This window comes from Ambystoma mexicanum, chromosome 4q, assembly GCF_040938575.1.
Source record: "Ambystoma mexicanum isolate Mex_15411 chromosome 4q, UKY_AmexF1_1, whole genome shotgun sequence".
Lineage (NCBI taxonomy): Eukaryota > Metazoa > Chordata > Amphibia > Caudata > Ambystomatidae > Ambystoma > Ambystoma mexicanum.
In genome coordinates, this window is record NC_090928.1 from 975,624,361 (window position 1) to 975,638,494 (window position 14,134).

The following is a 14,134-nucleotide window of genomic DNA, read 5'->3' on the forward strand; positions in this document are numbered from 1 at the left end:
GTAAAGTGTAAACTGAAGAGTTCGCCCCAGAAGAAACAGCAAAAGTATAGTTACCTCCATTTTACTTCACTAGTTCTAAATAGCACAAGCTTTGATGCCTTTCAAGTTTTTTTCTGTGAAAATTGACCAGTGTGGGTGAGAGACACATCCTTGTAGCATCAGGTTTGCTAAGCAGTGATCGCACCAACATTGGCCTTTGTGGCGGGGGTCTTTGGGGAGAGAAACTTCAAAACGAAGACCACAAATGTAGTTTTAGGAATAAGATTTTAGCAGAAATGCTACCGACCTGAACAGTTATTTTAGGAACTGTATTTAAAGTTGCAGTATTCTGCACACTTTGTATGCAAAGCTTATTTTGCAAACTGCACCTACATTATGTGACATGCACGTTACAATGCTTAAGAAAAAAAAGCATTTTTAAATGCTGCAAAACTCAATTGATCAGAATTTCAATCCGACAAAGGTTTCACAGGCCAACCCTGGACCTACACCCTAAGTACAGGAATGTAGTCTACTTTGATATTAGCAAACCTCTCCAACGTATTCAATTACACCCTCCAAACCCCCGATTCTACTTTAGTCTGAAGGCAGCAATTGAAGATAAATACTTTTCGAATATGCTGGGTGGGAGCATTCAGCAGGGTACGTTCCCCAACTACCTTATCTTCATGTGCCGTAGTTAGTGGACATACGCCTTCAGATGTGCAATTGGCTCAGGACCGTTTAGGATGTTCATTAATAGTATATAAAACGGCAAACTGTTTAGCTATATAAACCACAAACACTGCATGTCATTGTGCAGCTATAGCTCCAATAACCAACAAGTTCTGTCTATTGCTTAACAGATTCAATTTCCAAGGTCACGAGTTTGCACTCTTGTTCATAGGTGCTTAAGGAAAGATTCATTAAAGTTTTGCTTATTTATACAGACTTAAATTTGTCTGTATAAGGAGCTTACACCTCCCCCTCCCCATGTTGTTCCTCTGAGCAAGCAGATCATACAGCGCTCCATCCGGAAGTACAAAGTCGACTGAGATTCAAGTATTGCACTGCATAAAGATTGACCATCTCAGAAAAAGTTTAATTTCAATAGAAAGTGCTCCTTTAATGCCATCAAGCAATACGATTGTGATGGACAACGTAAATAGAATGCGTTTTTACAATAAAACATTCACACATGATCTATTGAACAATTTATACTTACGATAGCGAACACATCTCGTGCACCACACATCCTAGGGACCATATATCCGACTTCTCATTGTAGTAATTACCACTCACAAGTTCCTAAAACAGAAAGTTCAATTAAATACAGAATTAAAGCAGCAACACCACCATTATGAGGCACCAAACAAGTCCATGAATTATTGCTTTTGATATTAACTGCAACGTCTTTAGTCTAGACTTACCTTTGAGTAGATGAAAAAGGTAGTATGAGCAACGTATTTTGGGTCGTTCGTCAGGTATGTCCTAGACCAGAGGACACATCAGAACGAAAAACCAGGCCAAACAAGCAACTAAACAGGAATACATCTGCAATACCCTGTGTATCACAGGGCAGACTATCACGCAGCCGGGAGATCAGGATATTGTGGTTTACTGTATCGAAAGCAGAAAAAGTCGGACATGGGTCTTCAGAAGAACAGTTTCCGTGCTTGAGAGAAGTGGGGAAACTCCAGGGACGCAGCAGGTGGCAGAGGTCTGCCAAGGCCAGAGTGAGCAAGCCAATGTTGTCCTTGATTGTTTTGGAGGGGCAGGGGTCCACCTGTTTGGAAAAAGGGAGAGAAGATGGGAGGAGGGGTTGGCTGAGGGGGGCCCAAGGGATGATGGCGCATGAGTGGGTGCAGAAGACGACAGGCTGTCAGTGTGCAGCCAGGGCCGAGTAAAGGGCCTGTGTGGGTGCAGTAGAGGAGGCTGCAGTAGGGTTGGCTAGTTCCTTGCAGATTGAGGAGTTCAGCTGTCTTGGATGCAGGCTTGAATATGGACTCTTCTCGGACCAGATGCAGCGTCTGTATTGCCTTTGCAGAAAGCAGCAGGCCATTATGTCAGAGGGTGCACCTGAAGATCCCCATTGGCAGGCTTTAGTCGAACCCTCATGACAGGGGTGAGGATGGAGAGAGTTGGAGATGGAAAGGTGAAAGTCAGGGCTGCGTCAGGGTGGGTTGTCAGCCGCAAGAGACTAGGTAGAGTTGGTAGAGGCAAAAGGTGGCTGCTGACTCAAGGGTCGGGTGACCTTAAAGGTGGGAGGCAATGCAGGGTGTGCCAGTGTTGGTGCATCAAGTGAGAAATCAGGAGAGTGCGGTAGCGAGAGGAAGTCTGGAGATGGTCATCAAGGTGTGGTCAGCAGTGTGCGTTGGACCAGAGGGTAGAATGGAGAGTCAGTTTGCAGAAGGGTCCTGAAGAGTCAAGATGGATGTTCAGATCCCCAGGAGGAAGAAAGGAAAGAAGATGCCAGGTCTGCCAATTCAGAGAGGAAGTGGGTGGACCTGCCTGGTGGCGGATAGGTGGCCAGTAAAATTCATGAAGGAAAAAAAAAAGGGTGCGTCGCTGTGCCATGGGTTTTCAGAGATGGGGGTTATTTGATTCCTGAAACTCCCCTGGTCAGCAATGAATGCTGCAATATTTTGTTTTAAATCTAATTCTCTTGACAAGACAGGTAAGATACCAAAAGGAGGCAAGTATCATAAAAACATTAATATATGTAAACAATCAACAAAAAATGAAGAAAATCTTAAGTCTCAAATCACATGAAACGATTTGGTATAATGTGGCACACACCTGAACTTTATCTGTTATCTAATCACAGAAAAACATGCGTTTAAATCAAAGCGGTGGTTTCCGGGAAGCGACAAAGATGCAGAATAGAGATAAAGGGTGGTAGGCTGAAAATATACAGTGAAAATTAGCAGCACACAGTAGGACAGGGTTATATCTGCCTGTCCTAACAATTTCAGGAACAAATCGAAACAGTCAACATTGTGTTGTGCTGCTATGTGAGTCCTCAGTGTTCCCAATGAAAAAGTCTGGAGAGATAAATGCAAACAGAAGGACTCCTGATATTGCTTCTCAGGTATATAGTCTTTTTCCAAAGTTTGCCAACGCAGTGGGGGGATCCTATTTCTGAAGAGTTATCAGGATGTGTAGGTAGAGTAACCCCCACACCCCTCACTTCTTGTGTTTCGGCGGTGGCTGATCCCATGTGTATTAAAGACCAGTTTAATATTCCGCCTTCATCAGGGCTAGTTTGTTCTGCAAGGAAATAGAGAAAAGGAATGCATGTGAGAAAAAAAAAAAAAAAGGACTGTTAAGATTGGGTGTGCAGCCCCTGCGATTAGTATCCTACTAAATGAGTAAGGGTTAGTGTGGAATTTTGTAAAGAAGGGATGATCTCAAGGCAGAAAGACAAAGGAGCTCTCCACTATAGTAATAATTTAAGTGGGTTAATCATGCAACACTTTCTACTGTGGCTGCCTGGTTAACAGTGAAGTGAATGGAAAAGGGATGGCCTTGTTCTATCCAAAATGCTCCCAATAAGCGGTGCCTGACATCCCGTGTGCTCCCTCCACCCTGCCTAGATAAATCGGTCGTAATTTAGTACCTGGGTGTCCACTGGGAAAGAGATGCGTGGACATATAGGCTAGAGAAGACTCTGCATATGTGGACTCCCACGAAGACCCAGCTCTGTGGAGTAGTGTGGGTTGGTGGAGTCCGGATGGCGTTCAGAGGCAAATGGATGATGTGCAACAGAAAAAAACCCCAGTAATGGGTTGCTGTCATGCACGGATAGGTGGCCAGAGCAAGAGACTGGCGAGAGAGTGTCTGCAGAACAGGCATTCAAAGGAAGAATAGGGCCAAGTGGAATAAACAGGGATCCACTGAGGAAAGATCAGGGTTACTCCCCCTCCTGGCCTGTTGGGCCTTGGCTCGGGTGATCATGTAGCCATCAGGTAGAAGTGTCAAACCTCATGACAGTTGTGCTTAAACCACATCTTGGTAACATCAAGGTGCAGGTGTAAAGAAGATGGCAGATGTCAGGCGTGCAGACAGCAGAGAGTTAACATGGAGCTGTTTGCCATTCTAAAAAATACTTCTGAGGGGGTGTGCAGGGGTCAGATCAGAGTCCCCACCCCAATAAGCAGCGCGAGTGCCTGTGGGAAAAGGCAGAGGGGGCAAAGATGATTAAGATTTCAGTGAGGAGCGTGCAGGCGAGGGAGTCCGAGGCCACAGGGTCCAAGGGAGCCACAGATGTGTCGGTGGTAGGTGGCAAGGGAACCAGTGCGGTAGAGGTTGTGGATTGTCTGTGGAGAGTGGCAAGGGTGCCAGGGAGTTTGTAGGGGTAGATAAGGGAGCCAGTGATGAGAGGGGGGGGGGGGGAACAGTGGAAAGTTGATACGGTGGGGAAGAGAGAAGGAGGTTGGGTTGATGTCCTTGTACCAAGATGGTACAATTGCAATACATTGAGGACCCTTGAGGTTGAGAAAACAGCAAGGAGGACCTCCAAGCATGTACCACCATTGATTAATATTTTATTTCTATCGCGCTCGTACACAAGTGCTTCAGAGCGCGACAAGGCTAGGGAGGGGAACAGGGGAGAACAAAACAGCGATCTTACTAGGCCCAGTGACATTGAGAATGTGCAAGTGCATGGGAGAGGAGCGGAAAAGTGCGAAGCAGAGGAAAACATAAAGGCAATAAACAGTGGTAATGCAGCCAGCAATTTGCAAGTGCTAGGTTTAAGGCAGCAGACAGGGTAGGTCTGATAAGTGCAGGAAGAAAAAGGGGGGCTGTATGGGTACATATACAGACCCCAGTGCAAGGGGTGGCCCGGAGGCAGTGCGGGAGGGTGGCAGGATGAGCAGGTACATGGGCCCAAAAGTGGCCAGGTGCACAATGCTAAGAGAACAGATCAGCAGGTGAGAGGGGGAGCGAAGGCAGAAGAGGAAGGTCTTGAGGTGCTTCCGGAACTTGAGATGGTTCTCAAGTTTTAGAGTGGCAGGGAGGCCGTTCCAGAGGGAGGCCCCAGCCGAAGACAGATGCGAGAAAGAGTATGGAAGAAAGCAGAGCGACCATACGTAGTGTCCATAGATCAGGCGAAGGAACCACCAAGAGCAGGTCAGTGAGATTCTCTCTGGATGAAACAGATGTAGGGGTCAGCCTGGCTTGGAGCAAAGGTTTATTCCTGCCAGACTTTGTGAGCGGTGAAGGAAAGGCGATCGAGAAGCAGTGAGAAGATAGTTTCTCAGCTAAGTGTACATCACGCTGCGCCTCCTCGCAATGGCGCTCTGAGGCACAGGTGAGGTAGTGGACAGGAGGGGTAAGCGCACAAGTAAAGTAAGTACATAGGGCTGGGAAAAGGCAGTGAGAGCTGAGGGGGGAATAGGGAGCAAAATATAAATACAGAGGGCAAGGTAGTTATTTGGATTTTGGAATAGTAGACAAAAACACCCACCCAAATTCGATTTTTAAATGGTACACACAAAACACCAAAATAGTTTTAAAAAGGTAGACAAAAAACCCTGCCGGAGAGCACACCTAAAGGCGATTTTCAGACAAGGGTAATGCAGCGGAGCAGTACAGTGTGTGGGCTCTAGGAGGGCATACAAAGTAAAAGGTTGAGAGCAAGTAGTAGAGGCGCAAGTGCCAGCTGGGATGGAATAGTGACACGGAGTGGCACAGAGGAAAGATTGCCAGGCAATGGAGCACAGTCAGCACTCAAGTAATGTCTGGAGGGGATGCCATAGTCCGTGGGTGCATGGAGGATTACCCTAGCATCAATATGAAGTTTCATGCCTCCAACAATGTAGGGCCCCTGAGCCCAGCCAGGCACAGACGGAGTCTTAGAAGTGGGCCTTAGGATTCAATTACAACTGTTTAGCTAGAACAGCCTTAATCTATAGTCCAAATCGAAATCTTTTTGCAGTCATCTTCATTATGTATATTTGGCGCATTGCGCGCGCCAGTGATTCATATATCAGCGTGCAAACCGGTGAGCCAGTAATCGTGAGATGGGGAAGAAAAAAAAAGCTGAAACTATTACCTATGATCACTGGGGTTGCATGGCAACAGCAGTAAATCTATAGCTCTTAATGCCAAATTCCCTCCCAAGCGCTGTAATACGAGTTTTAAAGGTACCCAAACATGCCAACCTTGCACGTATGAATGGTTCAGAGAGTCATGGTGACAAGTCCACAATGTGACTTACTGTAAGCTACACCGATGTCTCATGGCAAGCACTTACTGGAGCATTTATCACCTTATTCAGAGCGCTATGCTACTACAAATACCACAAAGTCTTAAGAAATATGGCTCCAGTCAGTATTCACTTTATTTCACCAATATGTTTCTTGGGTTGCTGCTCCATAGCTGTTGGGTTTCAGGAATTCGGATGAATAAGACCCATAAAAAGTGTCACAATGTAGGCACTTCCGTTTTAGAATGCCCTTCACAAATGAAATCGATTGTTGGGCGCTGAAATGGACGCCCCACCCAGTCAGCTTAATGTGCATACATTTAGGGTTCGAGCGAGCACGTCCCACAGTTCCCCTATTGCCATACGGTGCGCCCATTAACAGCAGCTCTCAGAAGAGTGTCAAGATCTGTTCAAACAAGAGCGCTACCCAACAGATTGAGTAAGAGGTGAATCTGGAAAGGCAGGAGAATGCATCCCAGGAGGACCACGTGACAATACAACATCACTCTTCTGCCTAGGTTTATGAGATTTACAAACAAACCGCCCAAGAAAGTAAGTGGACACTTTAAAAACCACAGGTTCTCAAAACTAATACCTCTAAAATGATGTCGGTATTGAGGACCTGCTGGTTTCGTTTGGGAACAAATATTTTAAAGGTACACACAAACCACCGTATATTAAATACAGTAGTACACAGAAGGTCCATTTGTGGGCAGAGCACACACACCATGCAAACAGACTATAAAAGCATAGCCGTGAGCACTGTGGCATGCATGCGACAGGTGTGTACCGAATGTCTTACGGTAGTATTCCAGGAAGTATTCGGCCAAGCTGGTTAGCAGAAGTTCGGTACACCCCTCGTTTGATGCAATAATTTCTATTTTAATAATTAGAACTTCGTGGCAGCCCTGTGCTTTTGTCCAGAAAGGCGAGATGCTATAGCAACTCAATTCTGTTATATTGGGTGCCAGGTCGAGAAACATAAATGAATTGTACACGCCCATTATAGGTGGGCGAAAAATTACCATGAACTATGTCGCCCGATGAATACATCCTACAATGCCAGTCATTGTCGGTTATACAGTGTCTTTGTAGTATCACTGCTAGTGTGTTCTTGTCACTATTCATGCACGTGACTATGTACCCTTGATTGTGCCAATGCTCACAGAAGCCTATAACTGAGCAGTTCTCATAGGGTCTCTGCACGCTGGTAAAGGTCCATCCCATTTGTGAATCTGATAGTATGCACCAGCCACTGAATGAAACACCCAAGTGTTAAATGTGCCAGCCAGCTTCAAGGTATTTGTCACAAAATGTGCGCACGACTATGTATGCACGCCACCAGTGTGGTGTTCCTCACAATCAGTCGGCAGAAAAAAAAAAAGGCACAAAAGCATGTCCTATGGGATGTGTTAACTAATGGGTGTAAACCTAAACAGAAAAAAATGCATTTAGCCCTTTCATACCAGAGGGAACTTTCCTTTAGCCATCTGTCTGGTGCCATGGCCGCTCATCACAAGGTCAAGCCAGTCTACAATGCCATGCAAGTCGCCTCTGCATAAGTACCAAACGCACCCGAAACAAGTTCCTGCATCAGTGAGGAGCAGTGTCTATGTGCAAAAAGTAGTGTGTGGTATAGAGTGCAATATGCAGATTTTTATGCAAACGTTTAAGGTTTTGAAAGTTCCTAAAATTACAAATACAATAAACTGGGCACCTTTATCCTGTATCAGATATTGTTCCTCTAGGAATTTACCCTGTTCTGGATGGCTCAGCCATTGAGAGCCATCAACTTTGTCACAAAAGTTGTGAAAATCAAATGCCGATTCAAAATCTTGGGCAAGGTTAGTTTGGCAAATGTTTGCCAGCAGCACTGCAGGGATAACACCTACAGCAAACAATCCCAATGGTCCCTTATCAGCAACTTTAATACGCTTTCAACAGACGTCAATGAAACGAATGTTAGAGCTTCACTCCTTCCATTTAGTACAATTGACTTCTAGGAGACATGCAATGCCTGGTTCTTCCAAGGTTACTTCTGCCATCTAGTAGAGCAACCAACACATGTGCATTCATAACAATTGGGACTCGATTTGAAGATGTTTTGGTTAATTCATTGATTTTGGCAGCATAAGTGAGGTTATGAATAAAATGACTATTCACTAGGTGTGGTTGTTTCTCCCCAGTATTCCCCTAGGGGTGATTTAATGTGGGAGGACCTCAAGGGGAGGGATTCCTCTAGTAATAAAGACTAAGTCAGCACATCGGCCCAAACCTAACCCTATCAAGCCAGTTACCAACCTCCCCTTGAAAGCATTTCCATTTGTTATTGTAACTAGATACCCCAGTTACTTCTATTGCGAAGATTACCAGCAAGACAGTACCAAGACAAGGTGTCTCCCTGGAGCCATAAAGAATGACAGGAACAGTATAGACTTCGACAGGGGAGTTGTCCTGAGAACCACAAAAACCAACAAAGGACTTAGAGAAGTGAGATGGTAGACCAGAACGAATGATAGTACAGCCAGGGGGTGGGGGGGGGGGGGGGGGGGAACAGTCACTTGGGACGCAGTGAAGAGAATCCCGCTCCGAGGCAAGAGTTGCCCGGCACTGTGTACTGAGTCAACGTGTCTAGATCTTGGAAGACTAGCACAACCTCTGGCAGGTGGACTGAGCAAGCCGGTAACTGCACCTGCACTGTCCTTGAACAGATGAGGACGAAGTAACACGAGTGAGTGCCGCAGAAGTCAGAAACCCCACCCTCACAGCAGCGAGAAGACAAGCACTCGGGAAGAACCAGTCAAGAGACCCAGAATTGACTAAGTTAACAGGCACATCACAGGGACCAGTAGGGGCTTCTTGGTGCAGGAGACCAAACCAGCATGGGAATAACGAGAAGGACCATCTTCCTTGTGGCAGTACTTGGTAAGGGTCAACCAATTGGGCCTAGTGAGAGGGTGGGGGGGATGGGAGAACCAAGGTCTGGAACCTGAACCAAGGTGTAGTCTATGGCAATAGTCATCTTGCACATCAGCCCAAAAAAAAGAAAGGGGCCTGGGACAGTCAAGTCATAGAAGTCATCCTCCTCATGGCAGTACTTTGCGGACGAGGAAACCAAGTGGGTTTGCCCAGAGAGGTGGAGCGAACAGGGTCTGGATCCAAATAATTGCAAGGTGAATATCACAGGGAAGAACCCTCAAAGCTGTGGTGAAGAAAGACCACGCTGTGCTAAGGAGAACTTGGGACTGTTGTGGCAGTTACCCAAGAGGACAGCCCTTCCCCTGGACATATTGGAACTTGGGTGAAACCATCCAGTTGAATGGAATCATTTCTTCCGGGCCACCTCTGAAATGGTGTGCAATACAAGACTTGGGGTAGATCTACCTGCATTTCTCCTTCACAGGAATGAACCTCCACCACACTTTACCAACAGAAGTCTAGGTATTCAGTCTTTCACACATCTAAAAATACATTTGATTAGCAATACATTCCCTGAAGGAATATAAAAATAATTATAACTCCATGAATTTAGTAGGTTCCCAAACGAACCAACCAAACCGGTCAGCGAGGACCAAAGTGACGACCCAGTGTTTAATCCAGTAGCCACATGAGTAAATCTGTGGCTATATTAATGTCTGCAAGGTTACGTATTATAAACAAATATTCAGAATGAGGAGATCCAAAACAGATACAAAAGTGCTGTGTGTGTTTTAGGGGTGTCACAGTATTAGGTTAATGACGGTACAATAACCTTCTTGCCAAATGACGGTATATCATGGTTATCGCGGTATAGCAGGTGGAGTTAACTAATCTTAAATATTTTCTAAAAAGGTCATAAATTGTCAGATTTATCATCAAACAAAACCAGGCACCCAGGGCCAGAACTGGGCTTTTCAACATACTTTCCACTGAAATGCCACCCCTTGCTTCCACCAAACAGACACACGTGTGGAGAGGAGGGGCGGGGGGAGCCCTGCTGCGCCTGGCAAAGCAAACTGAATAGCTTTTCTTAAGTGGTCATTTCAGCTTTTAGCCCCCCCCCACTGGCTACTGGTGAAGATGAACATGTTGCCATCTTGATAACCTGCATGCCACAGATCAATGGAGTCTGATGGTAGTATACGCTTGTGCGCATACGCACGCACTCTTTACGTTACAGCCTTTAGTTTACTTGAGGGCCAAAAGGTGTTCAGTAATCACGGACATGTTACACTTTGGTATGGCAGCAGGGAATACCCACAGAGAGGAGTAAATTTCGCACTGTGACTTATTATATGTAAATTCAATGATGGAACCAGGGAAATCCCCCATTGTCATATGTTTAGAAAACATTATCTATTATAAATATATAAACCCCAAACCGCCAACCCAAAGTAAACCCTTTTCCTTCTTGGCACTGTATTCATTCTTCCTATTGCTAACATTGATTTTATGTCAGGCATGTGTGGTTTATGGAATGGCATTAAAAACTGCTCCAACTGAAACTACTTGGCAGACAGCACATCCAACAGTGCAAGACCAAGACTGCACAGCACTTGTTTACTGCAGCCTTTCCAAATCAGATTGAAAAGCACACTTAACGTTATACCGGTATAAACAATGTGACGGTTATTATTGTTCAATTAAGTGGTTCACGGTATCTTTAACGGTATACCGTAATACCGTTACATCCCTAGTGTGTTTATTATGTACTCACACAGGAAGTAGTTAGTGGCTCAATTTACTTTACATTTCGTCCGATAAGCACGAAAGATGGTTGAAATCTACGGACAAAGTTGGTTATACAGTAGTAGCACAAATAGGTGTTGGCCTCTGGAGTGTAGAGGTCAAAACTACATTGGGATACATGTTTCCTTACAGATCGAGGGGGTATGAGAACCCACTGGTACAGGAAAAACACGAGCCTGAGACTGGGGATGGTCTGAGGTGTGGTAAACAAAAAGTGCACACAACAATCTTCGAATATGACAAATACAGGGTAGTGATACAGTTGTGTCACGTAGTCGACACAGGGTGTGTTTCGGCCAAAGAAAGCGGCTTGGTTGTAGCAGTCTTTATGCTGGCCTTCGTCAGGAAATGGCACCAGTGGCGGTGCTGTCCGTGATGTCTGTGGGTGAACCAGAACTGTTAGTATCTCGGGTGGTTGTTCAAAGTACTAAAGGTATTAAATACGGGCCAATTAGTGCCCAGGTGATACACCACATGGAGTATCTAAAGAACAGCTTACCTACTGCTTGGGTAGCAGAGGGATGCTGTCGGGAAATCCAAAATGAATGCAGGATAACCGGTGCTATGCTGGCACTGGGTGGATCGGCTGTAGTTTCCTAAAGGCAGACGTGGTTCAGAGTCTCACGGTACCGGAGTGGGACGTTATTGGACCCAAGTCTGGAATGAGAGTAAAAAAACAGGTATATAGTAACATGTGGAGAGTGCCGGGTGGTGTTAGTGACAGGCACTAAAGGTGGCATCTTGGTCAATCGTGTCGAAATACCCTGTGCGTACACGGGTCAGCGTGAAAATCAAAAGGTGACCCTGGGTATGGTGGACACGCGAGGCGGTGCTGTAATAGCTCTAAAAACACTGAGTGCAAAAGTGAGCTCAGTGGTAGTGCCTGGAGTACAGCGTTGGTGATGTGGAGAATGACTCGAGTGTGGTGCACGAGTAATTTATCTAAGGCTTAACTTGTGGTGCATCTCAACAACATAGTACCCAGCGCGGGGATAAGTGCAAAAGTAACCGAACTAAAGGGAATGCCACTACTTCCCGGGATACACAGAAATGGTGTACACTTATAATGGCGGCTACTTAAAAACAGGAGCGATGCCCTGGTGAGCTGGTGGATGGGTGCCTCAAGTGAGACTAATCACTCCGTTACGAGTGGGCAGGACGTGTTGGTGTTGTGGCCCGGTGCATGCTGCCCAGCGTCTGAGTCGGGGAGAACTTACCGCGGTCGTGATGGTACGCTGCCGTGATGAACGGGGACTTCTGAGAGCCGCGTTAGTCGGAGGCCGTGATAGTCAGTATAAAACACAGCCTGTTGCTGGGGACAGGCCAATGGGAGCCTGTGATCAAAAGGAGGCTGCCTGCGGGAGCCAATCAGATGGCTGTGCGTGGTATCCCAATCAAAGTGCGAGACGACGCATGGGATGTTGGGTAATGTAGTCCGGTGGGGCGTGGGAGGACCACTACTATTGGTGGACACATATAGACAGTGTCACGGTGTGGGGGCTCCTGTTGAGGCCCATGAGGCTTCGGCTATTGCTCTAGATACAGAAAAAGTACAGACAAACCAAAACAGTGTAGGATACATGATTTTTACCGGAGGCACTTACAGATGGTGAACATGGTTGACATTAGTGTACAATTGTGTTTAAAAGACAGCACAACATAGCAGGCAAACAATTAGGTTGAAAACATTGATGCCCAAGGTGTACCGTGTTGGTGGTGGTAACACAATCAATGGAGTGTTGGTTACCCTAGAGCCCATTATCACCAGTGTCCACATTTGAGAGAACTGGAGGGTCTAGTCCTCTGTTGTAGAGTGTGGGTTGAACACCAGGCGGACACCATTGAAATCAATTGCTGTTGTTGTAGTCTCGGTGCTGTGGCTGACAAACCTGTTGCGGTATCTGTGTTTCCTCTCACCTGGAGCCGGCAGGACCCCTGGTTGGTGAGCAGGAGTGTTTAAGGGTGTTACTTGGGGTCAGACACCAGGGGAGGGTGTTGACGGCCATAATGGTGCCATGCTTGCGGAGCACTGGTTGTTCTCTAGAAGTGTTTCCATTCAACGGTTATGTTTAGACAGAGTTTAATTTGTGAACCCATTTTTGCTCAAGTCTGGTGAGGGCAAGGTTGATATCTCCTCCTCGTCTTTGCGGCAGGAGTTGCTGAACCACGGTCCATGTGAATTGTTTGTGGGTGTGTTTCTTCTTAGTGAAGTGTTCGACCAAGGGTTTGTCCTCAATTTGGTTCTTAATGCACAATCTGTGCTCATTAATCCTTTGACAGGTCTAATGGTTTTGCCAATATAGACCAAGTCACAGGGACACTTGATGGCGTAGATCACGTACTTGCTCTCGCAGTTGGTGTGGCTGTTCTGTTTCCATACCAGATTCTTGTGAGTGAAAGTTTTGCTGTTGGTTGTAAAACGGCAAGCGACGCATTGTCTGCAACTAAAATGGCCTACTACTGGCGGAAGGTTCCACAGGGTTGTTGCTGGTTTGGTGGGTTCTACGAAGGTATGGACCAGGGAGTCTTAGATTTCTGTTCTTCTTGAATGTGAACAGTGGTTTCTTCGCAAGGGTGCCTTCGTTCTTGACCAGATGCCAGTGTTTGTTGATGGTATTTTTTAATGAGGTTGCTGACTGGATTGTACGTGGTTACGCAAACGGTTCTGTTGCTAGGGTCTTTCTCTTTGGTCGTTAGGCAAAGGGAGCGATCAGTGTTTGCTGCTCTTTTTTTGGCCGTCTTGATAGACTTCCTTGGATAGCCTCTCTGTCCAAGGCGTGTTTGCAGTTGTTGTGCATGGAGGTTGAATTTCTCTTTGTCAGAACAGTTTCTCCGGATGCGGAGAAATTGACCATAGGGGAGATTGTATTTCAACCCTTGCAGATGGTAACTCATGGAGTAGGGTATTCCTGCTACCAACAGAGAGTCCCTTTAGGACCTCAACCTGGATACTACCATCACCATAAAACCGGCAGACAAGGGAGGCGGCATTGTGATCATGAACACCACAGATTACAACCAGGAATGCCAGCGACAAAACCTTCTACAAGATGCTGAACACAGACCGACACCACAGCTGCAAGAAGAGATTATCAACCTAACCAAGCATGCGGAAGAGGGGTGGATCTGTCAAGAAGAACGGGTCTTTTTAAACAAAACACCCGAGGATCCCGGCCTTCTACATCTTACCCAAAATACATAAGCACCCCACCAAAC

At 46.1% G+C, this 14,134-nt stretch overlaps 1 protein-coding gene across 1 annotated transcript in view; it reads right to left on the reverse strand.

The window, feature by feature from the left end:
- The window catches only part of LOC138468115 (serine/threonine-protein kinase Nek2-like), a 293,190-nt gene that overhangs the window by 159,110 nt on the left and 119,946 nt on the right, over nt 1–14,134 (reverse strand). The window contains exon 4 of the mRNA XM_069608532.1: nt 1,205–1,287. Coding sequence (XP_069464633.1) covers nt 1,205–1,287 — 83 coding nt within the window. The remainder of the gene's footprint in view (nt 1–1,204; nt 1,288–14,134) is intronic.